Source organism: Thalassophryne amazonica, chromosome 3 (genome assembly GCF_902500255.1).
Source record: "Thalassophryne amazonica chromosome 3, fThaAma1.1, whole genome shotgun sequence".
Lineage (NCBI taxonomy): Eukaryota > Metazoa > Chordata > Actinopteri > Batrachoidiformes > Batrachoididae > Thalassophryne > Thalassophryne amazonica.
Window position 1 is genome coordinate 82066 of NC_047105.1, and position 27448 is coordinate 109513.

Here is a 27448-nt window from a genome sequence, read left to right on the forward strand (position 1 = left end):
ACCAGATTAAAGACGGCCCACAGCGGTTGAGGGCGCGCTGCGCTTCGAGCGGCCATCAACAGGCTGAAATGACCAGATCATTTCCAAAGTGAAGGCTGTGTTGATCCGGGACGTCGTCTGACTACCAGAGAAATGGCAAGAGAGGTGTACATAGCACTTTTTCGGCACATTACAATGTTACAGGAGATTTTGTAATTAAAGACGTGCGGCAGAATTCGTGCATCAGGACGGAGCTGCTAATGGCACCAAACAAAAAGCACCTCCATTTTGGAAGTCTCACGGGACATGCCCAGCTCTTCCACCATTCAGAAGATTCAGACAGCTTTGGGTGGCTTTTCAGTTGAGTGAGTATCCGAGAAATTCTCAAAGAGCTGAGCATGTCACAACATGTCCTGTGAGACCAACACGGAGGTGCTTTCATTCCGCGCCATTAGCGGCTCCGTGGCGAATTCCTCTGCGCCTGTTGTTTTCTCATTTAACAGTGGAATGTGCCGGGAAAGTGCTATGTCCACCTTTTCTGCCATTTCTCTGGTAGTCAGACGACGCCCGGATCAACACAGCATTCAGTTTGGAAATGATCTGGTCGTTTCAACCTGTCGATCACCGCTTGGAGTGCAGCGCACCCTCAGCCATTGTGCGCCGTCTTTAAACCAGCTCTGTATGCAAGTTTGATGTTGGAGTAAACATGATCCAGTGTGTTCTCCCCTCTTGTAGCACATTTCACGTGCTGGTAGAAGTGAGGCAGTACAGTCTTTAAGTTGGCCTTGTTAAAATCCCCTGCTAAGATGTGTACTCCGTCTGGGTTAGTCCGCTGCTGTTCGTTCACGGTGCTCAGCAGGAGAGAGAGCGCTGTGTTTACACTGGTGTCAGGTGGAATATACACAGCAGTGATGATAACAACAGTTAGCTCTCTCGGGAGGAAAAAAAGCCAGCACTTTACAGACATGTACTCGACATCTGGGGAGCAGTAACTGTTTATGATTGTCCCGTTGTTGCACCAGTTATCATGCACATAAATACAGAGCCCCCCACCTCACCTCTTCCTGGAGTCCTTTGTCCTGTCTCTGCTTAGCAGCGTGCGTGGCCAGCTAGCTGCACGCTAGCGTCGGGTATGTCCGGGTGTAGCCAGGTTTCGGTGATAATAAGCACACAGCAGTCACAAACATAGCGGTTTCCAGCGAGTTGTAAAACCAGGTCATCCGTTTTATGCACCAGGGATCTGGCATTGGAGAGAAACAGATTCGGGAGGGGTGGCTTGTGTGGTTGTTTGCGTAGCCTTAGCATAACACCAGACCTGTGGCCTCACTTCTGCTTCCTTTCCCTCCTCCGTCTTCGTCACCTCCCAGATCCGATAACAATCCACGGAGAGCCCGGCGGTCTCGTTATGTCGTCTGGCATGTTGTGCGTGTGGTGAAAGTCGCTCAAAACAGATATCTGATGTAAATGTCCAATATCCAACAGTGACTGGCGGGTGTACTGCAAGCTCGCAGTGCAGATAGTGTCCAAAAATAAATAAAACTGTAGGAACATAAAAAGAAACGAGCACTGAACGGAGAGCCGGAAAGCCGCTGCACCACCTAGGCGCGCCGCCGTTTCGAGGATTACCGCCATGTGAAACTTGGCTCCCACCTTTCCCCTTTCCTCCACCATCACACTCAGCACCGGTTTCCCTCAAGGCTGTGTACTGAGACCCCTCCTGTCCACCCTTTACATGCACGACTGCTCTCCGACCCATCCCACAAACACCATCATATAGTTTGCGGATGATACCACCGTGATTGGGCTCATCTCAGGGGAGGATGAGTCTGATTACAGAGATGATGTCAATCGACTGACAGCGTGGTGTTCAACTAACAACCTGCCGCTGAACACCACAAAAACAAAAGAAATAATCCTGGACTTCAGGAAGAACAGGGCTGACCCAGCACCGCTCTACATCCAAGGGGACTGTGTGAAAAGGGTCAGCTCCATCAGGTTCCTGGGAGTGCAGCTCTCTGACAGCCTCTCCTGGACTGCCAACACCACAGTGGTGGTGAAGAAAGCCCAGCAGTGACTCCACTTCCTGAAGGTGCTCAGGAGAAACAATCTGGAGGAGAAGCTACTGGTGTTGTTCTACAGAGCCATCATCGAGAGCATCCTGACATACTGCATCACAGCGTGGTACGGGGGGTGTTCAGCAGCAGACAGGAGAGCGCTGAAGAGGGTGATCAACACGGCCCAGGGGATCACTGGCTGCTCTCTACCCAGCCTGGAAGACATTGCCAGCTCTGGCTACCTCAGCAGAGATGCCAGCATCAGCAAAGACACATCCCACCCCAGCAACCACCTGTTTGACCTACGACCCTCCGGCCGACGGTATATGTCAATCAAAACTAGGACAAACAGACTCAGGGACAGCTTTCTCCCCAGAGCGATCACTGCACTGAACAATAACAAATCACTCTAATCCGCACCTTCAAGTTTCTTGTGCAATATCTGTAAACCATGTGCAATATTCCCGTGCAATATGATTCCACAGTTGTATATAATTCTCGTTTTACATTTTACTTGGTCCACATTTTATTTTATTTATTTGTACATATACCTTGAATAATTTATTACTAAATTTTATTATCTTTTATTTGGCTAACAATTACTCGCACCTCAGAAATGCACCTTTTGGAGTTGCACTCAAATCTCACTGCAATGCAAATTACAATGACAATAAAGGCGGTTCTCATTGTTCTGAATGTCTTGTTTGCAATGTTGGATGGGATATTTACTTCAAGACTCCAGCGCTGTCATAGTGATTCTCTGTTCATTCTATGAAGGCATCTCTTCAATACAACACCTGGTTTTTGAAGTCAGTCTCTGAGTCTTCACATCCCCCCCCCCCCCCCCCACATTACACATATTCCCAAGCCCCTTCCGATATCCATGCAAGAGTAAGGACCTCATCCACTGTTCCGAGGATGCATTGCTCCTCCTGAATCCAAGGTTTGACTATCGCTCCAAGTTTCCTCTCTAGTACCCTAGCTTTCCCAGGGAGGCTGTCTGCCCTGTAACTGCAACACACATACTCAGGTGACCCTTTTTAAAGATGGGGAATACCACCCCAGTTTGCCAGTTCAGGCAACATTGTATTGGTGTGTCAGACATGACATTGCTGTGTGTGTGTGTGAGAGTGACAGAGAGAGAGAATCTGTGAATGTGAGGCATCATTGTGAAGTGCTTTGATCATGAATGTGTTCTACAAATGCAGTCCATTTACTATTTTACCATTTCTGACAGCTCAACAACATCCAGGAGTGATTCAATAAACTGTGAAAGGAATCTGCCCTCAAGTCCCACTTTCAGGTACAAAAATATGGATATCATTTCGTTGGTTTCTGTTCTCTTGGTCTGTCAGCTGGTCTTTTAGTATCCACTTGTTTTTAAGGGACTGAAGGAGGGCGTCTTTAACATCCATCTTCCAGTTTTCTATGTCTTCAATTCTCTGGCTAGCTCCTGTCATTCTCAGAAAATGGACTGCAACTTCTATTGTTTCACCAAGCTTTAATTTCTTTCTGAATTTCCTCTTTAAATGCAGGTTCTCAGGTGATCACCCCTCTAAGCCCAGTCCTATTATCAAAAAAAAAAAAAAATCCCTGAGAGACTTTCCTTGACTCGTGGTGCCAGTGTGCTTTTTCAAGGGCTGGTTAAGGTTAGACCTTACCCGAGTGACTTTTGTTGTTATTTGGCGCTAAAATTAATCAATTGACTTGAGGTTTAAAGTAGTGGATTTCCTTGGCAATAACTTCACATCTGAATGTATTGCACAGACTGATTCAGCCTCTACAGTAGTGTTCAGAATAATAGTAGTGCTATGTGACTAAAAAGATTAAGCCAGGTTTTGAGTATATTTCTTATTGTTACATGAGAAACAAGGTACCAGTAGATTCAGTAGATTCTCACAAATCCAACAAGACCAAGCATTCATGATATGCACACTCTTAAGACTATGAAATTGGGCTATTAGTAAAAAAAAAAGTAGAAAAGGGGGTGTTCACAATAATAGTAGTATGGCATTCAGTCAGTGAGTTCATCAATTTTGTGGAACAAACAGGTGTGAATCAGGTGTCCCCTATTTAAGGATGAAGCCAGCACCTGTTGAACATGCTTTTCTCTTTGAAAGCCTGAGGAAAATGGGACGTTCAAGACATTGTTCTGAAGAACAGCGTAGTTTGATTAAAAAGTTGACTGGAGAGGGGAAAATTTATACGCAGGTGCAAAAGATTATAGGCTGTTCATCTACAATGATCTCCAATGCTTTAAAATGGACAAAAAAAACCATAGACGCGTGGAAGAAAACAGAAAACAACCATCAAAATGGATAGAAGAATAACCAGAATGGCAAAGGCTCACCCATTGATCAGCTCCAGGATGATCAAAGACAGTCTGGAGTTACCTGTAAGTGCTGTGACAGATAGAGGACGCCTGTGTGAAGCTAATTTATTTGCAAGAATCCCCCGCAAAGTCCCTCTGTTAAATAAAAGACATGTGCAGAAGAGGTTACAATTTGCCAAAGAACACATCAACTGGCCTAAAGAGAAATGGAGGAATATTTTGTGGACTGATGAGAGTAAAACTGTTCTTTTTGGGTCCAAGGGCCGCAGACAGTTTGTGAGACGACCCCGAAACTCTGAATTCAAGCCACATTTCACAGTGAAGACAGTGAAGCATGGTGGTGCAAGCATCATGATATGGGCATGTTTCTCCTACTATGGTGTTGGGCCTATATATCCCACACCAGGTATCGTGGATCAGTTTGGATATGTCAAAATACTTGAAGAGGTCATGTTTCCTTATGCTGAAGAGGACATGCCCTTGAAATGGGTGTTTCAACAAGACAATGACCCCAAGCACACTAGTAAAGAAGCAAAATCTTGGTTCCACCCAACAAAATTAATGCCTCGCAGATGTGAAGAAATCATGAAAAACTGTGGTTATACAACTAAATACTAGTTTAGTGATTCACAGGATTGATAAAAAAAGCAGTTTGAACATAATAGTTTTGAGTTTGTAGCGTCAACAGCTGATGCTACTATTATTGTGAACACCCCCTTTTCTACTTTTTTTTTACTAATAGTCCAATTTCATAGCCTTAAGAGTGTGCATATCATGAATGCTTGGTCTTGTTGGATTTGTGAGAATCTACTGAATCTACTGGTACCTTGTTTCCCATGTAACAATAAGAAATATACTCAAAACCTGGTTTAATCTTTTCAGTCACATAGCACTACTATTATTCTGAACACTACTGTACATTAGGGTTAGGGTTAGGGTTAGGACTACAAAATTTTTTTCAAAACTTTCATTTTCCTGATGTTGCATTTGATGAACTTTTACCCATAGATCACTTTTTTGAAGTTTATTTCATTGGATCATGAAAAAACCTCCCGCACCTAGCACCACATCACTTTTAAAATACACAAGTTTACACAATACTATTTAAAAATAAGGTAACAAGAAAAGAATTAACAAGTATCAAGAAATAACAAGAAAATATATACAAATAAATATTGCTAAAATATATTAATAAACAATAATTAAAATAAATAAAAAATAAAGGTAAAATAGATGATGGGGGAGGTGATGGTCTAGTGGCTAAGGCAGGGGTGGCCAAGTTCGGTCCTTGAGAGCCACCTTCCTGACACTCTTACTTGTCTCCCTGATCCAACACACCTGAATCCAATGAAAGACTCATTAAAAGTCTGTTAAGGAGTCTTTCATTGGATTCAGATGTGTTGGAGCAGGGAGACAACTAAGAGTGTCAGGAAGGTGGCTCTCGAGGACCGAACTTGGCCACCCCTGGGCTAAGGTGTTGGGCTTGAGTCCAGAAGATCATGGTTTCAAATCCCCACCTGACTGGAAAATCACTAAGGGCCCTTGGGCAAGGCCTTTAATCCCCTATTACTCCCGGTGTGTAGTGAGCGCCTTGTATGGAAGCACCCTGACATCGGGGTGAATGTGAGGCATAATTGTAAAGTGCTTTGAGCGTCTGATGCAGATGGAAAAGCGCAATATAAATGCAGTCCATTTACCATTTATATAAATGCAGTCCATTTATAGATCAACATGAACATGCCACTCAACAAAGTCTGCTGCCAAACTGGTGTCTAAACACTCTTTGTCAACTAGAAAAGCATCACAGGTGCTTCAAAGTCTGGCTGAAGATGGAGTTAGTGTCCCAACACCATCACAGTCTGTTGTCTGGCGTCGAACAATCAGAGATTCAGAACAAGTTAAGAACCGCCTCATGGAACTGATCTCTGAAGAGAAGTGTTGTTTGCATTTTGATGGTAAGAAAACTGACAATAAGGAGTAGCAAGTTGTGTACTTGAAAAATGATAGAAGAACATTACAACGTGGCATTTTGGCTTGTGACAGTGGAACCACTGCAGACATCTATATACCAAGATAGGACCTGCTTGATGAGTACAATGCATGGAACAGTATTCAGATGATCATCTCTAACACAGCAGCAGTCAATACTGGTCACAAAAATGGTGTTGTAGCCAGGCTTCAGAGAACATTTCAACACAAGGGACTCAATGAACCTCAATACGAGGTCTATTAGAAAAGTATCCGACCTTTTTATTTTTTTCAAAAACCATATGGATTTGAATCACATGTGATTGCATCAGACAAGCTTGAACCTTCGTGCGCATGCATGAGTTTTTTCACGCCTGTCGGTTGCGTCATTCGCCTGTGAGCAGGCTTTGAGTGAGGAGTGGTCCACCCCTCTCGTCTTTTTTTCATTGTTTAGGAATGGCTCAGAGACTGCCGCTTTGCTTGATCAAAATTTTTTCAGAAACTCTGAGGGACATCAAAGTGGACACCATTCGAGAAATTCAGATGGTTTTCGGTGAAAAATTTCTTCAGAGAGATTAAGGAGTGTTACTGTCGCTTTAAGGACGGCCCACAGCAGCTGTGGGGCGTGCCGCGCTCTGAGCCGCGATCGACAGGCTGAGCGACCATTTCATTTCTAAACGGATGGCTGTATGGATCCCGGACCATCGTGTGCAATTTCTCTGGTTATCACAAGAGCTGGACATCAACCATTTTCCAGCAGACTTCACTTTTTCTTTCAAAATCTTTTTATTAAATTTCCAACGCGAATGTATTCACATGTATACATACATGCACCCACATATATACATACATATACATACATGTATATACATGTACCCACACACATGGAGAAGAAAAAAAAAAAACACAGCAAATGCACCTTGGAATTGAATAGTACAAATATAAAAACAATAATAGCAACAACCGAACACATCTTCCCAGTATTAGGCAGGTACCGGTATGGAAAGTACAGTTAAGTGCTCTACCCTTCCAAGTGTTATGCAAACACCTATGTAGGAGCGTATGACAACTCCACTTAATCTTATTAAGATAGAGGTAGGACACTGAACCTGCTCCCCCCCCAAAGAAATACAGCTAAGGCACACACATCAATCAATCAATCAATTTTATTTATATAGCGCCAAATCACAACAAACAGTTGCCCCAAGGCGCTTTATATTGTAAGGCAAGGCCATACAATAATTATGTAAAACCCCAACGGTCAAAACGACCCCCTGTGAGCAAGCACTTGGCTACAGTGGGAAGGAAAAACTCCCTTTTAACAGGAAGAAACCTCCAGCAGAACCAGGCTCAGGGAGGGGCAGTCTTCTGCTGGGACTGGTTGGGGCTGAGGGAGAGAACCAGGAAAAAGACATGCTGTGGAGGGGAGCAGAGATCGATCACTAATGATTAAATGCAGAGTGGTGCATACAGAGCAAAAAGAGAAAGAAACAGTGCATTATGGGAACCCCCCAGCAGTCTACGTCTATAGCAGCATAACTAAGGGATGGTTCAGGGTCACCTGATGCAGCCCTAACTATAAGCTTTAGCAAAAAGGAAAGTTTTAAGCCTAATCTTAAAAGTAGAGAGGGTGTCTGTCTCCCTGATCTGAATTGGGAGCTGGTTCCACAGGAGAGGAGCCTGAAAGCTGAAGGCTCTGCCTCCTATTCTACTCTTACAAACCCTAGGAACTACAAGTAAGCCTGCAGTCTGAGAGCGAAGCGCTCTATTGGGGTGATATGGTACTACGAGGTCCCTAAGATAAGATGGGACCTGATTATTCAAAACCTTATAAGTAAGAAGAAGAATTTTAAATTCTATTCTAGAATTAACAGGAAGCCAATGAAGAGAGGCCAATATGGGTGAGATATGCTCTCTCCTTCTAGTCCCCGTCAGTACTCTAGCTGCAGCATTTTGAATTAACTGAAGGCTTTTCAGGACAACCTGATAATAATGAATTACAATAGTCCAGCCTAGAGGAAATAAATGCATGAATTAGTTTTTCAGCATCACTCTGAGACAAGACCTTTCTGATTTTAGAGATATTGCGTAAATGCAAAAAAGCAGTCCTACATATTTGTTTAATATGCGCTTTGAATGACATATCCTGATCAAAAATGACTCCAAGATTTCTCACAGTATTACTAGAGGTCAGGGTAATGCCATCCAGAGTAAGAATCTGGTTAGACACCATGTTTCTAAGATTTGTGGGGCCAAGTACAATAACTTCAGTTTTATCTGAGTTTAAAAGCAGGAAATTAGAGGTCATCCATGTCTTTATGTCTGTAAGACAATCCTGCAGTTTAGCTAATTGGTGTGTGTCCTCTGGCTTCATGGATAGATAAAGCTGGGTATCATCTGCGTAACAATGAAAATTTAAGCAATACCGTCTAATAATACTGCCTAAGGGAAGCATGTATAAAGTGAATAAAATTGGTCCTAGCACAGAACCTTGTGGAACTCCATAATTAACTTTAGTCTGTGAAGAAGATTCCCCATTTACATGAACAAATTGTAATCTATTAGACAAATATGATTCAAACCACCGCAGCGCAGTGCCTTTAATACCTATGGCATGCTCTAATCTCTGTAATAAAATTTTATGGTCAACAGTATCAAAAGCAGCACTGAGGTCTAACAGAACAAGCACAGAGATGAGTCCACTGTCCGAGGCCATAAGAAGATCATTTGTACCTTCACTAATGCTGTTTCTGTACTATGATGAATTCTAAAACCTGACTGAAACTCTTCAAATAGACCATTCCTCTGCAGATGATCAGTTAGCTGTTTTACAACTACCCTTTCAAGAATTTTTGAGAGAAAAGGAAGGTTGGAGATTGGCCTATAATTAGCTAAGATAGCTGGGTCAAGTGATGGCTTTTTAAGTAATGGTTTAATTACTGCCACCTTAAAAGCCTGTGGTACATAGCCAACTAACAAAGATAGATTGATCATATTTAAGATCGAAGCATTAAATAATGGTAGGGCTTCCTTGAGCAGCCTGGTAGGAATGGGGTCTAATAAACATGTTGATGGTTTGGATGAAGTAACTAATGAAAATAACTCAGACAGAACAATCGGAGAGAAAGAGTCTAACCAAATACCGGCATCACTGAAAGCAGCCAAAGATAACGATACGTCTTTGGGATGGTTATGAGTAATTTTTTCTCTAATAGTTAAAATTTTGTTAGCAAAGAAAGTCATGAACTCATTACTAGTTAAAGTTAATGGAATACTCAGCTCAATAGAGCTCTGACTCTTTGTCAGCCTGGCTACAGTGCTGAAAAGAAACCTGGGGTTGTTCTTATTTTCTTCAATTAGTGATGAGTAGAAAGATGTCCTAGCTTTACGGAGGGCTTTTTTATAGAGCAACAGACTCTTTTTCCAGGCTAAGTGAAGATCTTCTAAATTAGTGAGACGCCATTTCCTCTCCAACTTACGGGTTATCTGCTTTAAGCTACGAGTTTGAGAGTTATACCATGGAGTCAGACACTTCTGATTTAAAGCTCTCTTTTTCAGAGGAGCTACAGCATCCAAAGCTGTCTTCAATGAGGATGTAAAACTATTGACGAGATACTCTATCTCCCTTACAGAGTTTAGGTAGCTATTCTGCACTGTGTTGTTATATGGCATTAGAGAACATAAAGAAGGAATCATATCCTTAAACCTAGTTACAGCGCTTTCTGAAAGACTTCTAGTGTAATGAAACTTATTCCCTACTGCTGGGTAGTCCATCAGAGTAAATGTAAATGTTATTAAAAAATGATCAGACAGAAGGGAGTTTTCAGGGAATACTGTTAAGTCTTCTATTTCCATACCATAAGTCAAAACAAGATCTAAGATATGATTAAAGTGGTGGGTGGACTCATTTACTTTTTGAGCAAAGCCAATAGAGTCTAATAATAGATTAAATGCAGTGTTGAGGCTGTCATTCTCAGCATCTGTGTGGATGTTAAAATCGCCCACTATAATTATCTTATCTGAGCTAAGCACTAAGTCAGACAAAAGGTCTGAAAATTCACAGAGAAACTCACAGTAACGACCAGGTGGACGATAGATAATAACAAATAAAACTGGTTTTTGGGACTTCCAATTTGGATGGACAAGACTAAGAGACAAGCTTTCAAATGAATTAAAGCTCTGTCTGGGTTTTTGATTAATTAATAAGCTGGAATGGAAGATTGCTGCTAATCCACCGCCCCGGCCCGTGCTACGAGCATTCTGACAGTTAGTGTGACTCGGGGGTGTTGACTCATTTAAACTAACATATTCATCCTGCTGTAACCAGGTTTCTGTTAGGCAGAATAAATCAATATGTTGATCAATTATTATATCATTTACCAACAGGGACTTAGAAGAGAGAGACCTAATGTTTAATAGACCACATTTAACTGTTTTAGTCTGTGGTGCAGTTGAAGGTGCTATATTATTTTTTCTTTTTGAATTTTATGCTTAAATAGATTTTTGCTGGTTATTGGTAGTCTGGGAGCAGGCACCGTCTCTACGGGGATGGGGTAATGAGGGGATGGCAGGGGGAGTGAAGCTGCAGAGAGGTGTGTAAGACTACAACTCTGCTTCCTGGTCCCAACCCTGGATAGTCACGGTTTGGAGGATTTAAGAAAATTAGCCAGATTTCTAGAAATGAGAGCTGCTCCATCCAAAGTGGGATGGATGCCGTCTCTCCTAACAAGACCAGGTTTTCCCCAGAAGCTTTGCCAATTATCTATGAAGCCCACCTCATTTTTTGGACACCACTCAGACAGCCAGCAATTCAAGGAGAACATGCGGCTAAACATGTCACTCCTGGTCTGATTGGGGAGGGGCCCAGAGAAAACTACAGAGTCCGACATTGTTTTTGCAAAGTTACACACCGATTTAATGTTAATTTTAGTGACCTCCGATTGGCGTAACCGGGTGTCATTACTGCCGACGTGAATTACAATCTTACCAAATTTACGCTTAGCCTTAACCAGCAGTTTCAAATTTCCTTCAATGTCGCCTGCTCTGGCCCCCGGAAGACAATTGACTATGGTTGCTGGTGTCGCTAACTTCACATTTCTCAAAACAGAGTCGCCAATAACCAGAGTTTGATCCTCGGCGGGTGTGTCGTCGAGTGGGGAAAAAACGGTTAGAAATGTGAACGGGTTTGGCGGTGTACACGGGGCTTCTGTTTAGGGCTACGCTTCCTCCTCACAGTCACCCAGTCAGCCTGCTTTCCCGGCTGCTCGGGATCTGCCAGGGGGGAACTAACGGCGGCTAAGCTACCTTGGTCCGCACCGACTACAGGGGCCTGGCTAGCTGTAGAATTTTCCACGGTGCGGAGCCGAGTCTCCAATTCGCACAGCCTGGCCTCCAAAGCTACGAATAAGCTACACTTATTACAAGTACCATTACTGCTAAAGGAGGCCGAGGAATAACTAAACATTTCACACCCAGAGCAGAAAAGTGCGGGAGAGACAGGAGAAGCCGCCATGCTAAATCGGCTAAGAGCTAGTAGCTACGCTAAGCTAGCGGATTCCTAAAAACACGCAAAGTGAATAATGTGTAAATAATTTAGAGGTGATTCAGCAGAAGGAGTGCTTTAGTTAAGGCACGTAAAGATTACACTGGGAAACAAATCGTAATCTAGATAACTAGATCAATCTAACTGCGCAGATTAAACAGCTAACAGATACAGAAAAACACCGCTGTGCTCCGGAACAGGAAGTGATACAATACCGCAGTGAGAGCCAACCACCAGTAGATGGCTTGGGTTATTTCTGCTTGTGATATAGGACCCTCTAGCTTCTCCATAAGGTCTACGGGAACAGAGGGAATAGGTAGTGAGTCAAGAAAAGTACTAATACTAGTCTCATCTCCATCAAATTCAGAGGAATATAGACTGGAATAAAAATTTCTAAACGTAGTGTTGATCTCATTGGGGTTGGAAGTCATTTCCCCATTTTCAGAGCAGATGGCCGATATGTGTTGTTTGGCTCTGCGTCCCCTTAGCAAGTTAGCGAGTAGTTTCCCCGATTTCTCTCTGTGTTCATACAGTGTGCAATTGGTTTTCAGGAGAATGTTTTGTGTTTGGTAGGTTGTCAAGAGGTCAAATCTGGTTTTGAGTTCAGTCTTTTTGTTATAAAGCTCAGGAGTTTGGTATTTTGAGTACTCCTTGTCAGTGTTGTGGATTTCAGATAGGAGGTCTGATTGGTCTTTCCGGGATTTTCTTTTCAAGTTTGCTGTATATGAGATAATTTGGCCTCTCAAATAGGCTTTGAGTGCTTCCCAGACTGAGAGTGCAGATATGCCAGGAGTATTATTAGTTTCAAGAAATAGAGAGATCTGTTCCTCCATAAACTTGATAAAGCTATCATCTGAGAGTAGTGTAGAATTAAATTGCCAATGTCTTGAGGGGTTTGGGATTCCGGGGAAATTCATTAACATTGTCAGAGGAGCATGGTCGGAGATGACTATACTCTGATAGTCACATGAGCTGACTTGGGGAGCAATTTTGTCATCCACAAAAAATGATCTATCCTGGTAAATGTATTGTGCACGGGGGAGAAAAAGGAATATGCAGGGGCATACTATCATCAGGATGAAGATGGCGCCAAACATCGGAGATTCCGCCCTCTGACAAAAACGATTGTATGTACGAGGCTGACTTAGTCCTCATAACTGGCTTGGAAGAGGAGCGATCTAGTACTGGGTCCATCCAGCAATTGAAGTCCCCGCCCATGATTAGGTAGCATGAGTCTAACTCTGGAAGCTTGGAATAAGTTTTTTCAAAGAAGGTAAAATCATCCACATTTGGAGCATAAATGTTAACTAGGACAACACTGGTATCAAAGAATTTCCCAGAGACATTTAAGAACCTGCCATCTCTGTCAGCTATGATGTGAGTACAGTACATCCCTAGACATGAGAATGGCCACCCCCCTTGCATTAGCCTGGAAGGTAGAATGAAAACACTGCCCTGTCCATTTGGAAAATAACTTAGAGTGCTCAGATGACTGCAGGTGAGTTTCCTGCAGAAACACAATTTCTGCCTTTAATTGTTTGAGATGGGTTAGCACCTTTTTCCTCTTAACTACATGGTTCAGACCCCTGACATTCCAGCTCACCAAATTAACTTGTCTAGCCATTACCATTTAAGTGAGTAAAGGAAAGGAAGAAAAACTATATATATGCATATACATACACATATGCACATGCATGTATCGACACACAGAAGATAAGAAGAAATAGATAGACCTGCACGTGTGCTTGCTGCAAGAAACAGAACCCTCTCCCCCCCTCTAACCCTACCCATAACATCCAAAGAACAAAGAACAGACCTTCTTACCACTACTCAAAAAGCAGCTGACTCGAACTGCAGCTGCATACTTCTCCCATGCACTACTCCATGCATATACTTCCCTGTGTACCTACTCCTTCTCCCTGGATTGAAATTTAATCAATATTTAACATGTTGAAGAGAATGTTAACGATAAGAAACCGTGATAGCCGCTGGGGCTGTAAGCCGTATGTCTCCTGTGGCGCAACTTGCCCCGTAGACCTTGGCCAATGGCTTGCAGACAGAGAGGTCCAGAACTCAGTTGCCAGCTGAATAAGCATGATGAGGTGTCATAAATCAGGCCAACATAAGCAGGAACGTTGTTTTTGGTATACAGTAGACAAGTGCTACTACAAACAAGGTACTTAATAGGAAAAAAAAGGGGGGGGAGGGGAAGGGTAATGGGAGCACCTGGCTGGGAGCCACGTAACATGGCCAGTCCTTGGGGTTGAGTAGGCTGGTATGACCAAGGTGAAGAACCCTTATTAGAGTTATTATTATTAATTTTTATTCTAAAATAAAAAATAAATAAATAAATAGATGAAAAAATAAATAAATAAAAAGGGTGGGGGTCGGTGGGAGCGCTCAGTTGGAAGCCACGTGACATGTTCAGTTTTTGATACAGGGTAGGCGAGCGCTGCCCAAATAAGGAGACCTATTTAATGTAAAAAAAAAAAAAGGGGGGGGGAGGGGTGATGTGAGCACCATGCTGGGAGCCACGTGACGTGGCCAGTCCTTGGAGTTAGATAGGCTGGTGCTACCAAGATGAAGACCCCTAATTAGAGTTATTATTATTAATTGTTTATTAATATTGATTTATTTATAATTAATAATTAATATTTTAATTCATATTTTTAATTATTATTTTATAATGATAAAAAAGGGGGGGGGGTGATGTGAGCACCATGCTGGGAGCCACGTGACGTGGCCAGTCCTTGAAGTTAGATAGGCTGGTGCTACCAAGATGAAGACCCCTAATTAGAGTTATTATTATTAATTGTTTATTAATATTGATTTATTTATAATTAATAATTAATATTTTAATTAATATTTTTAATTATTATTTTATAATGATAAAAAAAAGGGGGGGGGGAATATCGACGATAAAGGCACCCAGCTGGAAACCACGTGTGCTGTCCGATATGCTGCGCAGTGGCGCTACAATTAGCTGTCAATCGCACCATCTTTGGGTCAGAGCATCAGCGTAACATGTCGTGTCGAACAGGTGTCACACAGTTACCGTACATCACTGTGGATTTAGCGCTGTGATGCCAGAATGTCCTTCACAAAGGCGAGGCGTTTCCTCCCACCGTCTTTGGTTGTGATTCTCAATTTGGCCTGGTACAGCAGCGATGGCTTGAAACCCTGCTGGTAAAGTGCCGACATCACCTCTCGGTATGCTGTGCGCTGCTCCATAATTTCCGGACAGTAGTCCTCAAAAATTGCCACCGGTTTCCCCTCGTAGAACAGCTTCCCTCTCCTTTTGCGGGCCTCCTGGACGATCAGTTCTTTAAGCCTGTAGTTGTGAACTCATGCAATCACCAGCCGTGGTTTGTCCCCGGAGCGCTTGGCAGTCGGCGCTCTGTAGGCTCGGTCTAATTCCGGAGGTGAGCTCAGAACCCCTTCACCAAGGATTTCAAGCAGAAGCTTTGAAAAAAAGGCAGCGGGCTGCGTGCCCTCCACAGACTCAGGCACTCCCGCTATCCGTATGTTGTTGCGTCGGCTGCGGGATTCGAGGTCGATAGCCTTAGCCTTTAGCTTGTTGTAGCCCTGCTCCAGAGCACCGATCCTAGCCTCCATGTCCTCCAGCTTGTCACTAACTTGGTTCGCTTCAGCTTCCAGGGAAGTCAGTCTCTGTCCGTGGTCGGAGATGGTTGTTTGAACACAGTCTAGCTTAGTTTTGAGGGAGATCATGGCCATTTTAAACTCAGCGGAGAGGGCTGCTTTATGCTCCTCCAGTAGCTTAGCCAGGGCCGCCATGTTAGCACCCGCCGACTCGTCGTCTTTTTTCCCGTCTTTCCTGGCTGACTTCGACGCCATTTGGACTTCGGGCAGTAGTAGATTGGTAGTAAAGGCGAACGCTGCTATGTAAGCACACAGTCCTTGTTAAATATTAATTTACATGGAGATGTTGCGGGAGCGCGAGCGACGAGCGTCTACTCCATTCGTGACCCGGAAGTCCTCCCCAGACTTCACTTTTAACAAGAGATTTTGTCATGGTCACGATGGATTCGCAGATGAAGCGAGACAAAACCACCTCCGTTTTGGTCTCACAGGACGGATTTGAGATGGCGTTCAGACAGCTGTCGGTGGTTTTTCACTCGTGTGACTATCCGAGAAATTGTGGATGAGCCTGGACATGCCAGAACATGTCCTGTGAGGCTTCATCACGGCGTTGCTTTGCGCGGGAATTCGCGCGGAAGACACACGGAATTCCTCCGCACGTGCCGAAAAAGTGCTGATGTCCACATCTTTTCACAATTCCTGTGCTAGTCAGACGATGTCCCGGATAAAACACAGCGTCCAGTTTAGAAATGAACGGCACATTCCACTGTTACAGGAGTTTTTGTCATGGAAAGAGGAGCGGAGGCGTCGCGGCAGAGGCGTCGCGGCAGAGGCGTCGCGGCAGAGGCGTCGCGGCAGAGGCGTCGCGGCAGAGGCGTCGCGGCGGAGCCGCATGGCGCAAAGCAACGCCGTGATGAAGCCTCACAGGACATGTTCTGGCATGTCCAGGCACATCCACAATTTCTCGGATAATCACTCGATGGAAAAACCACTGACAGCTGTCTGAACATCTCAAAGCCGTCCTGTGAGACCAAAACGGGGGTGGTTTTGTCTCGCTCCAGCAGCGAATCCATTGTGACACGCGAAGCCTCCGTGCAGCTTTCCATGACAAAATCTCTTGTTAAAAGTGAAATCTGCCGGAAAATGGTTGATGTCCAGCTCTTGTGATAACCAGAGAAATTGCACACGATGGTCACAGATCCACAGAGCCATCCGTTTAGAAATGAAATGGTCGTTCAGCCTGTCGATCGCGGCTGTGGAGCGCGGCGCACCACCAGCCGCTGTGGGCCGTCCTTAAAGCAACAGTAACACTCCTTAATCTCTCTGAAGCCCATAAAATTTTCACCGAAAACCATCTAAATTTCTCGAATGGTGTCCACTTTGATGTCCCTCACAGTTTCTGAAAAAATTTTGATCAAGCAAAGCGGCAGTCTCTGAGCCATTCCTAAACAATGAAAAAAATCGACGAGAGGGGTGGACCACTCCTCACTCAAAGCCTGCTCACAGGCGAATGGCGCAACCGACAGGCGTGAAAAAACTCATGCATGCACACGAAGGTTCAAGCTTGTCTGATGCAATCACACGTGATTCAAATCCATATGATTTTTGAAAAAAATAAAAAGGTCGGATACTTTTCTAACAGACCTCGTACATCGGCTGCCAGCACCACATTCTTGATCTTGTTCTGTGACGTGTTGGACTTCTTTTTTCCTATACGGTCATCTCATATTAACTACGAGTTTATTGATGAGATTTTGGAACAGTATGATGATTTGCAAAATGCATAAATGGGCACAGAAGTGATACCAGAATATGAGAACCTTGGCTGGAGACATGATTTTAAATTCCTTTTTGAGCTTTGTGAAGCATACAAGTTTTACAAAATGGAGGAAAAATGGCCTCACATCAAATGGCACAAGCTGCCACCACTTTACAATGCCAGGTATAACTCATGAGGAATTTTAGCACTTATTGCATTTTTCCTTCTTGCAAAGTGGCGAGAACAGCTGAAGGTAACTTGCGATTTCATTGCAGCTACATGGTCGCGGGCCTGGTTTTCTAACCAACACTATTCAGAGACGGACTATGAAGTCCTGCTGTCAGCAATATCCAAACTTAAGTGTCCCAAAGCTGTGAAATGCTTCTCTACTCACAGTAGCTGAGAGAGCTGTAAGGTTGATGGAGGAGGTTTGTTCTACTTGCAAAACAGACAAATATCTTAGCAGCAAATTTATTAACACGAGTGTTTGAGCCGCGAGGTGTTTTAATGTGAAATATGAAACTGTCTTGGGTGCGGGAGGTTTTTTCAAGGTCTGGCTAAACCAAAGTCATTTTTGTGAGTTTTAGGTAAAAGTTCATCATTTATAACCCCAGGCTAATAAATTTAAGATTTGTCATAACCCTACATGTTCTGCTTCATTGCTCTTATCAGACATTTTGCCTTCGTTGTCATTTGTTTGACCCATTTTGATGGGGCTTTCTTTCCATTTTCATTTCTCATGTGTCTATATTTCTTTAGAATTATTTTGATTCAGAGGTTTTATTGAGTCCTGACTATGACCTGCACTTTGAGCATTTTTTGACTGTTTATCACCAGTCACAGCTTCATGGTGGAGTAGAACAGAGAAGGAAACCAGATCACATGGAGACTCATGTCCCCCATGTATGATTTCTCTTAAAACACAGACAACAAATACTAAAAAATAAACACTGTACATATGTCCTTAAAGAAATAACTGAAAGTGCACAGTGATGTTTTCACTGACAGATTAATAGCAGTATCCCTTTGTTTCTTGTGGATAACTGTGTTTCTACGAACCAACATCATTATGGCGCCAAAGTAGGTAGTTCTCAACAACATCTCCAAATCTTTCGGCATCTGTAGGAGCAAGGAGGGAAACAGTGAGAGGAAAGAGGAGGAAAAGGATTAAAAGAGAGCAACAAGGACAAAGAAGACAGTAGGACAGAAAGAGGAGACACAAGGTGGGTGGGGCCAGGAAAAAAAGAAAAATACTTAAAAACATGGCAACAGAACACACACATGTACATACATATGTATATGTGTGCATGTGTAAGGATGAATTTGCTGACTTTTTATTCACTTTTATCCTGAATTATGAGAGATTATGATCGTAACAGATTTTAATACTCATATCTGTTATGACTTTTAAACATTGTTGAGTCTCTTAATCTTACACAGTTTGTGTCTCGACCATCACATCAACGTGGACATACTTAGATATACTTAGAGCTCGTGTTGGCTTATGGGCTGTCTGTTTCAGTGAGTGATATTTGCTCTTAATTTGCTTATTTTGAATTGTTTGTTGTGCAGCACTTTGAATCAATCAATCAATTTTATTTATATAGCGCTATATAGCACTTTGATTGAAAGTGCTTTACAAATCAATTTATTATGTATGTATATTACCACATCTGAGCACCCTGAGTGTTTCATGTGAAATTTTACCTAAAGGGGGGTGGGTGTTTGCAAACTCACCAAATATACATTCGTAGGACCACCCATTTCAATAAAATGTTTGATTTCCTCACAAATAAAGAATAAATCAGCTGTCTGTGTCTGTTTTTGTCCTGTCCTTTTGTCATTTGCCTCTTGACCTCAATATCAAATCAAAATCAAAAATCAAAGCAATTTTATTTATATAGCGCCAAATCACATGATGACATATCTCATGATGTATATATCATGGTGCTTTTTCATCTCCACAGCAAAAAATAAATCAAACAGGTGATGAGATGTGTACGATCAGATTTCAGTAGATTTAACCGAGTGTTTTAACCACTCAGACAATAATTTACTTCACTGAAAAATTGTGCACAGCGTCTAAATTAAATCAGGAAACTCTAGCTCTCATGGAAGCTTTAAATGTTCCTACCTGTTTAAATCCAAGTGACTACACTGAAATAATCCATTTTGTCTTGATCGTTAAGGTAACTCAGTTAGCTTTCTCCATTTTCACGTCCAGAAGTGCTGTGTGTCCTCTGTGTCTCACTCTCTCACACTCCAAATGGCAAAGCGGACCCAGCACCACGAGGGGGCGTTTGGGGATGATGCCCCCTCACGTCATCAACCTCGCCCCCTCGGATGTTAGAGTTATCAAAAAAATAAAAAAGAAAAAGAAATACAGAGACTGCGTGTTGTGTGGGCCGCCAGAAGAGGAGGTACTGCTGGCCCACCACCAGTGGGCGCTCTGCCTGAAGTGCGGGCTTCAGGCACGAGAGGGCGCTGCCACCATGGACACAGCCGGGGGTGACAGCTGTCGCTCATTACCTCTTGACAGCTGTCACCCATCTACTCAACATCATCTCACTCCATAAAGACCAGACGTCATCTCCACCTCGTTGCCGAGATATTATACTTCATTGGAGGTAATATCCTCAGCCTTTTGTAAATCTGTTTATTGTGAGTGTTTGCAGGAGAACCGGTCATTTTTGAGGAGGCTGTGCAAGACGGCGCTCCTTTTCAGCTGAAACCGCTGCAACGCGCTGAGTGTAAGGTGGAGGTGGCATTCCCACCGTTATTGTTACTAGGTGTACACACACCCACACTTGACTGTCTTTGTTCTTCGCCAGCAGTACCAGATCCGACAGTCGGGGACGGTGATCACCTGGGAATTCGGGACTTGGCGGCTCCAGTATTCACCAGGTTCTGGGGCGGCGGAAATCGTGTGGTTCCGGCTCTCCTCAGGACAGACGTCTTCTATCCTCGAGCCTGCCCACACGTCACCTTTGTGTATTGACTGTTGTGATATTCTGAGATTGTCTGTATGTTCGTTGTGCACATTCACAACATTAAATTGTTATATTTTGGCTCATCTATTGACCGTTCATTTGCGCCCCCTGTTGTGGGTCCGTGTCACTACACTTTCCCAACAGGATATCTCGGCCAGTGTCATGGACTCCGAGGGGCGTCACCCGGCTGTTGAACGACCAATGGGAGAGCAGGGAGCGCAGGCGTCTGCAGGAGACGTGATTGGTGAGCTGCAGCACATTCTCACCGCCTTTACGGCTCGGTTGGATCAAATGACTGAGCAAAACATCCTCCTGAACCACAGGGTGGAGGCTCTCTCTGCACAGATGGCGGCGAGCGCTCAGGGCGCTGCTGCAGCTCGTCCTCCTGCCGACCCTGTGCAGGATATAAATGTTCCAGTGGTGGTTCAACAACCCCTCCCACCATCCCCTGAAGCATACATAAGCCCTCCTGAGCTCTACGGAGGTTGTGTGGAGACGTGCGCGGACTTTCTTATGCAGTGTTCGCTCGTCTTCGCACAACGTCCCGTCATGTATGCGTCAGATGCTAGTAAAATAGCTTATGTGATTGCTCTGCTTCGGGGTAAAGCACGTGCCTGGGCTACGGCGCTCTGGGAACAGAACTCACGGTTGTTATCAGCATACACTGGGTTTGTGGGGGAGTTCAGAACAGTGTTTGATCACCCTAACAGAGGAGAGACCGCTTCAACAGTGCTGCTGTCAATGAGACAGGGACGCGAGAGCGCAGCCGCTTATGCAGTCAACTTCCGCATCGCGGCTGCGAGGTCCGGCTGGAATAACGTTGCGCTCCGCGCCGCCTTCATAAACGGACTGTCGTTGGTTCTGAAGGAGCAGCTGGTAGCTAAGGAGGAACCGCGGGATTTAGATGGGCTTATCGATCTCGTTATACGGTTAGACAATCGGTTGGAGGAACGCCGTCGGGAGCGGGCCAAGGACGTGACCGGATACGCGCCGCCCCTCTCCCTTCCGGGTTCGAAAAGGGGCCGCCCTCCCCACGCTCCACAGCCGCAGCGCTTTGTGGGGCAACAGCTCCCCCTGCTGACGTTGTTAGGGAAATGCACAGGGCTAAAATGGGGAGGCTGATCCGTGGAGAGTGTTTTCTCTGCAGCTCAACTGAGCACACACAGAGAAACTGCCCCAAACGGCCAAAACGACAACACTCGCCCTTAGAGACTGGGCTAAGGGGGGGTCAAAACATTCAAGTAAGACACACACAAATTGCCACACAACTCCCAGTCACAATCCTGAGCGGGGATTTAACCCTTCAAGCCCGAGCACTGGTGGACACGGGGTCAGAAGGGAATCTGCTAGACAGCAGATGGGCAAGGGAGGTAGGGCTCCCTCTGGTGGCGCTTCCTTCGCCATTGCAGGTGCGGGCACTAGATGGCACCCTCCTCCCTTTACTCACACACAAGACACAACCAGTAACTCTGGTGGTGTCTGGAAACCATCGGGAGGAGATTGAGTTTTTTGTAACTCCTACCTCCCGCGTGATTTTGGGCATCCCATGGATGTTGAAGCACAATCCCCGGATTGATTGGCCGTCTGGGGTGGTGGTTCAGTGGAGCGAAACCTGCCATCGGGGGTGTTTAGGATCCTCGGTTCCTCCCGGTTCACAGGCTAAGGAGGAGGTCAAAGTCCCTCCCAATCTGACGGCAGTGCCGGTTGAGTACCACGATCTTGCTGACGTCTTCAGCAAGGATCTGGCACTCACCCTTCCCCCGCACCGTCCGTACGATTGTGCCATTGATTTGGTTCCAGGCGCTGAGTTCCCGTCCAGCAGGCTGTACAACCTCTCACGACCTGAGCGCGAATCAATGGAGACCTACATCCGGGACTCATTAGCTGCCGGGCTGATCCGGAACTCCACCTCCCCGATGGGGGCAGGTTTCTTTTTTGTGGGCAAGAAAGATGGCGGACTCCGTCCATGCATTGATAACAGGGGGCTGAATGAGATTACGGTTCGCAACCGATACCCGTTGCCATTGTTAGATTCCGTGTTCACCCCCCTGCATGGAGCCAAAATCTTTACTAAGCTGGATCTTAGAAATGCGTATCACCTGGTTCGGATCCAGAAGGGAGACGAATGGAAGACGGCATTTAACACCCCGTTAGGTCACTTTGAGTACCTGGTCATGCCGTTCGGCCTCACCAACGCCCCCGCGACGTTCCAAGCCTTGGTTAACGACGTCTTGCGGGACTTCCTGCACCGATTCGTCTTTGTATATCTGGACGATATTCTCATCTTTTCTCCGGATCCTGAGACCCATGTCCAGCATGTACGTCAGGTCCTGTAGCGGTTGTTAGAGAACCGACTGTTTGTGAAGGGCGAGAAGTGCGAGTTTCACCGCACGTCTTTGTCCTTCCTGGGGTTTATAATCTCCTCCAACTCCGTCGCCCCTGATCCGGCCAAGGTTGCGGCGGTGAGAGATTGGCCCCAACCAACAAGCCGTAGGAAGCTGCAACAGTTCCTCGGTTTCGCTAATTTCTATAGGAGGTTCATTAAGGGCTACAGTCAGGTAGTTAGCCCCCTGACAGCCCTGACCTCTCCAAAAGTCCCCTTCACCTGGTCGGATCGGTGCGAAGCCGCGTTCAAGGAGTTGAAACGACGGTTCTCTACTGCGCCAGTTTTGGTGCAGCCCGACCCTAGCCGCCAGTTCATGGTTGAAGTGGACGCCTCTGACTCAGGGATAGGAGCCGTGCTGTCCCAGAGCGGAGAGACCGATAAGGTTCTTCACCCGTGTGCCTACTTTTCACACAGGTTGACCCCGGCTGAACGGAACTATGACGTCGGCAATCGAGAACTCCTTGCGGTGAAAGAGGCTCTTGAGGAGTGGAGACACCTGTTGGAGGGAGCGTCTGTGCCGTTCACGGTTTTCACTGACCATCGGAACCTGGAGTATATCAGGACCGCCAAGCGGCTGAACCCCAGGCAAGCCCGCTGGTCACTGTTCTTCGGGCGTTTTGACTTCCGGATCACCTATCGCCCCGGGACCAAGAACCAGAGGTCGGATGCCTTGTCCCGGGTACACGAAGAGGAGGTCAAAACTGCACTGTCGGATCCACCGGAGCCCATCCTGCCTGAGTCCACTATCGTGGCCACCCTCACCTGGGACGTGGAGAAGACCGTCCGGGAGGCCCTGGCACGGAGCCCGGACCCAAGAACAGGTCCGAAGAACCGTCTGTACGTCCCACCAGAGGCCAGAGCTGCAGTCTTGGACTTCTGTCACGGTTCCAAGCTCTCCTGTCATCCAGGGGTGCGAAGGACCGTGGCAGTTGTCCGGCAGCGCTTCTGGTGGGCGTCTATGGAGGCAGACGTCCGGGAATATATCCAGGCCTGCACCACCTGTGCCAGGGGCAAGGCAGTACACACGAAGGCCCAAGGACTCCTCCAGCCGCTGCCGGTGCCTCATCGCCCCTGGTCCCACATCGGCCTGGATTTCGTCACGGGCCTCCCGCCGTCCCAAGGCAACACCACCATCTTCACGATAGTGGACCGTTTCTCCAAGGTGGCCCACTTCGTGGCCCTCCCGAAGCTCCCAACAGCCCAGGAGACAGCAGACCCCCCTCAACGGGCGCCTCCTGGCGCCCGACCCGGCTTGTTGGGGTGTCGACGGTAGAAGTCGGCCAGGAGGGCCGGATCCAGGATGAAGCTCCTCTTCACCCAGGAGCGTTCTTCGGGTCCATACCCCTCCTGGTCCACCACGTTGTCCGTCTGCATGGGATACCCTCCGACATCGTCTCAGATCGTGGTCCCCAGTTCTCCTCACACGTCTGGAGGAGCTTCTGCAGGGAACTGGGGGCCACCGTGAGCCTCTCGTCCGGGTACCATCCACAGATGAACGGACAGGCAGAGCGGGTCAACCAGGAACTGGAACAGACCCTCCGCTACGTCACATCCGCGCACCCGACGGCCTGGAGTAACCATCTGGCCTGGATCGAGTATGCGCATAACAGCCAGGTGTCTTCGGCCACCGGCCTCTCCCCATTTGAGGTGTGTTTGGGGTATCAGCCCCCGTTGTTTCCCGTGGTGGAGGGAGAGGTCGGTGTGCCCTCGGTCCAGGCCCACCTGCGGAAATGCCGTCGGGTGTGGCGCTCCGCCCGCTCTGCCTTATTGAAGGCCCGGACAAGGGCGAAGACCCATGCAGACCGCCGGCGATCCCCGGCCCCTGCTTACCGGCCCGGGCAGGAGGTGTGGCTTTCCACGAAGGACATCCCCCTCCAGGTGGACTCCCCGAAACTTCAGGACAGGTACATTGGCCCCTTCAAGATCCTCAAAGTCCTCAGTCCTGCCGCAGTGAAGCTCCAACTCCCGGCTTCACTGCGGATCCATCCGGTTTTCCACGTGTCACGTATCAAACCTCATCACACCTCACCCCTCTGTGCTCCCGGACCGGCGCCCCCTCCTGCTCGGATCATCGACGGGGGGCCGGCTTGGACGGTGCGCCGGCTCCTGGACGTCCATCGGATGGGTCGGGGGTTCCAGTACTTGATGGACTGGGAGGGGTATGGACCCGAAGAACGCTCCTGGGTGAAGAGGAGCTTCATCCTGGATCCGGCCCTCCTGGCCGACTTCTACCGTCGACACCCCAACAAGCCGGGTCGGGCGCCAGGAGGCGCCCGTTGAGGGGGGGGTCCTGTTGTGTGTGGGCCGCCAGAAGAGGAGGTACTGCTGGCCCACCACCAGCAGTACCCTCTCGTGCCTGAAGTGCGGGCTTCAGGCACGAGAGGGCGCTGCCGCCATGGACACAGCCGGGGGTGACAGCTGTCGCTCATTACCTCTTGACAGCTGTCACCCATCTACTCAACATCATCTCACGCCATAAAGACCAGACGTCATCTCCACCTCGTTGCCGAGATATCATACTTCATTGGAGGTAATATCCTCAGCCTTTTGTAAATCTGTTTATTGTGAGTGTTTGCAGGAGAACCGGTCGTTTTTGAGGAGGCTGTGCAAGACGGCGCTCCTTTTCAGCTGAGACTGCTGCAACGCGCTGAGTGTGAGGTGGAGGTGGCATTCCCACCGTTATTGTTACTGGGTGTACACACACCCACACTTGACTGTCTTTGTTCTTCGCCAGCAGTACCAGATCCGACAGTCGGGGACGGTGATCACCTGGGAATTCGGGACTTGGCGGCTCCAGTATTCACCAGGTTCTGGGGCGGCGGAAATCGTGTGGTTCCGGCTCTCCTCAGGACAGACGTCTTCTATCCTCGAGCCTGCCCACACGTCACCTTTGTGTATTGACTGTTGTGATATTCTGAGATTGTCTGTATGTTCGTTGTGCACATTCACAACATTAAATTGTTATATTTTGGCTCATCTATTGACCGTTCATTTGCGCCCCCTGTTGTGGGTCCGTGTCACTACACTTTCCCAACACTGCGGCCACGTCACACTCTGGCTGTTTCCACAATCTGAAACAACTTCAGCGATCGCCATCTTGAATTTGCGTTGCCTGAACCACAAAAAAGCTTTAAAAAACAGCAGTAGAACGATTCTCCATCACCCTGCTGGGAGAAGCTTTTTTCCAGCTGCTTTTCGGAGTGACGCCAACCGAGGGAGGACTGACGATTTGGTGAGATATCGATCGAACCGCGACAGCGGGCCGACCCGCACGGAGAAGCCGGCGTTCAGGGATCATCACTGGGCAGAGCGATCCAGGCTGCCGGGGTGATCGAGCAAACCCACTCAGTCCGAAATCTCCCACTTTTTGGATACATGTGAAGTCCCAGTTTGAGCAACGGAGTTTAGTTCTGCAGCTTTATCGAGGTGAGAATAAAATAAAAGTAAAACGTGACGTTTACTGAACTGTGAAGGTTTAATGATCAGCTAACGTTAGCTTAGCCTTTTAGCACATTTGATGTGAGTGAACACTTTAATTTGTAAATGTTCAGTCTTTTTTATTTTTGCCAAATAAAGCTACAGCTTTTTTCAGACACCACAAAAGCTCAACTTTAAATAACTTTTTTTTTTTTTTTTTTTTTTTTTTTTTTTTTCCATCATTTTTTTGCCGTTCCCCCCCCCCCCCCTTTCATGTATAAACTGTTTAGTGTTTCTTTATATTTAAAGAAATATTTTTATTTGTCCCAATCAGGAACATTTGCTGTGCAGACAACCAAACTTCTATTGATGAGCTGAACACCACGAAGTCCAGTCGAAAGAAAACATCTCTGCTCTTCAGCAACACCACCAGAGTTCAAAGCTGCAGAAGAGACCTTCATCTGGTCCAGAGAATCCAGCAGAGCATCACCTGCTTCTAAATAAAGGCTCTTTGAACAGCAACTATTTTATTATTTTTTAAAAAGCTGTTTCATTTTATATTTTAACAATAAATGAACGGATCATTAAAAATGTCCATGAATCAAAGTCCAAAGACATCTGCACAGGTAGAAGCTCTCCACTTATTGTGCTCAAATTCATATTCTAGAAATGACTATGTGCTGATAACAACATTAAAGGCAATTACATATTTTGGCAAAATTATAACTCACAAACTCGCAGCTAAAAGCAGATAACCCGTAAGTTGGAGAGGAAATGGCGTCTCACTAATTTAGAAGATCTTCACTTAGCCTGGAAAAAGAGTCTGTTGCTTTATTAAAAAAGCCCTCCGTAAAGCTAGGACATCTTTCTACTCATCACTAATTGAAGAAAATAAAAACAACCCCAGGTTTCTTTTCAGCACTGTAGCCAGGCTGACAAAGAGTCAGAGCTCTATTGAGCTGAGTATTCCATTAACTTTAACTAGTAATGACTTCATGACTTTCTTTGCTAATAAAATTTTAACTATTAGAGAAAAAATTACTCATAACCATCCCAAAGACGTATCGTTCTCTTTGGCTGTTTTCAGTGATGCCGGTATTTGGTTCGACTCTTTCTCTCTGATTGTTCTGTCTGAGTTATTTTCATTAGTTACTTCCTCCAAACCATCAACATGTCTATTAGACCCCATTCCTACCAGGCTGCTCAAGGAAGCCCTACCATTGGCCCTACCACCTACTACTTTTAAGATTAGGCTTAAAACTTTCCTTTTTGCTAATGCTATATAGTTAGGGCTGGATCAGGTGACCCTGAACCATCCCTTAGTTATGCTGCTATAGACTTAGACTGCTGGGGGGGTTCCCATAATGCACTGAGCGTTTCTTTCTCTTTTTGCTCTGTATGCACCACTCTGCATTTAATCA

At 45.9% G+C, this 27448-nt stretch overlaps 1 protein-coding gene across 1 annotated transcript in view; it reads right to left on the reverse strand.

The window, feature by feature from the left end:
* pltp (phospholipid transfer protein) overlaps positions 1 to 27448 on the reverse strand; it is a gene marked incomplete at its 3' end in the record, with an annotated part of 232039 nt that overhangs the window by 79579 nt on the left and 125012 nt on the right. Inside the window, exon 9 of the mRNA XM_034167241.1 lies at positions 18294 to 18353. Coding sequence (XP_034023132.1) covers positions 18294 to 18353 — 60 coding nt within the window. The remainder of the gene's footprint in view (positions 1 to 18293; positions 18354 to 27448) is intronic.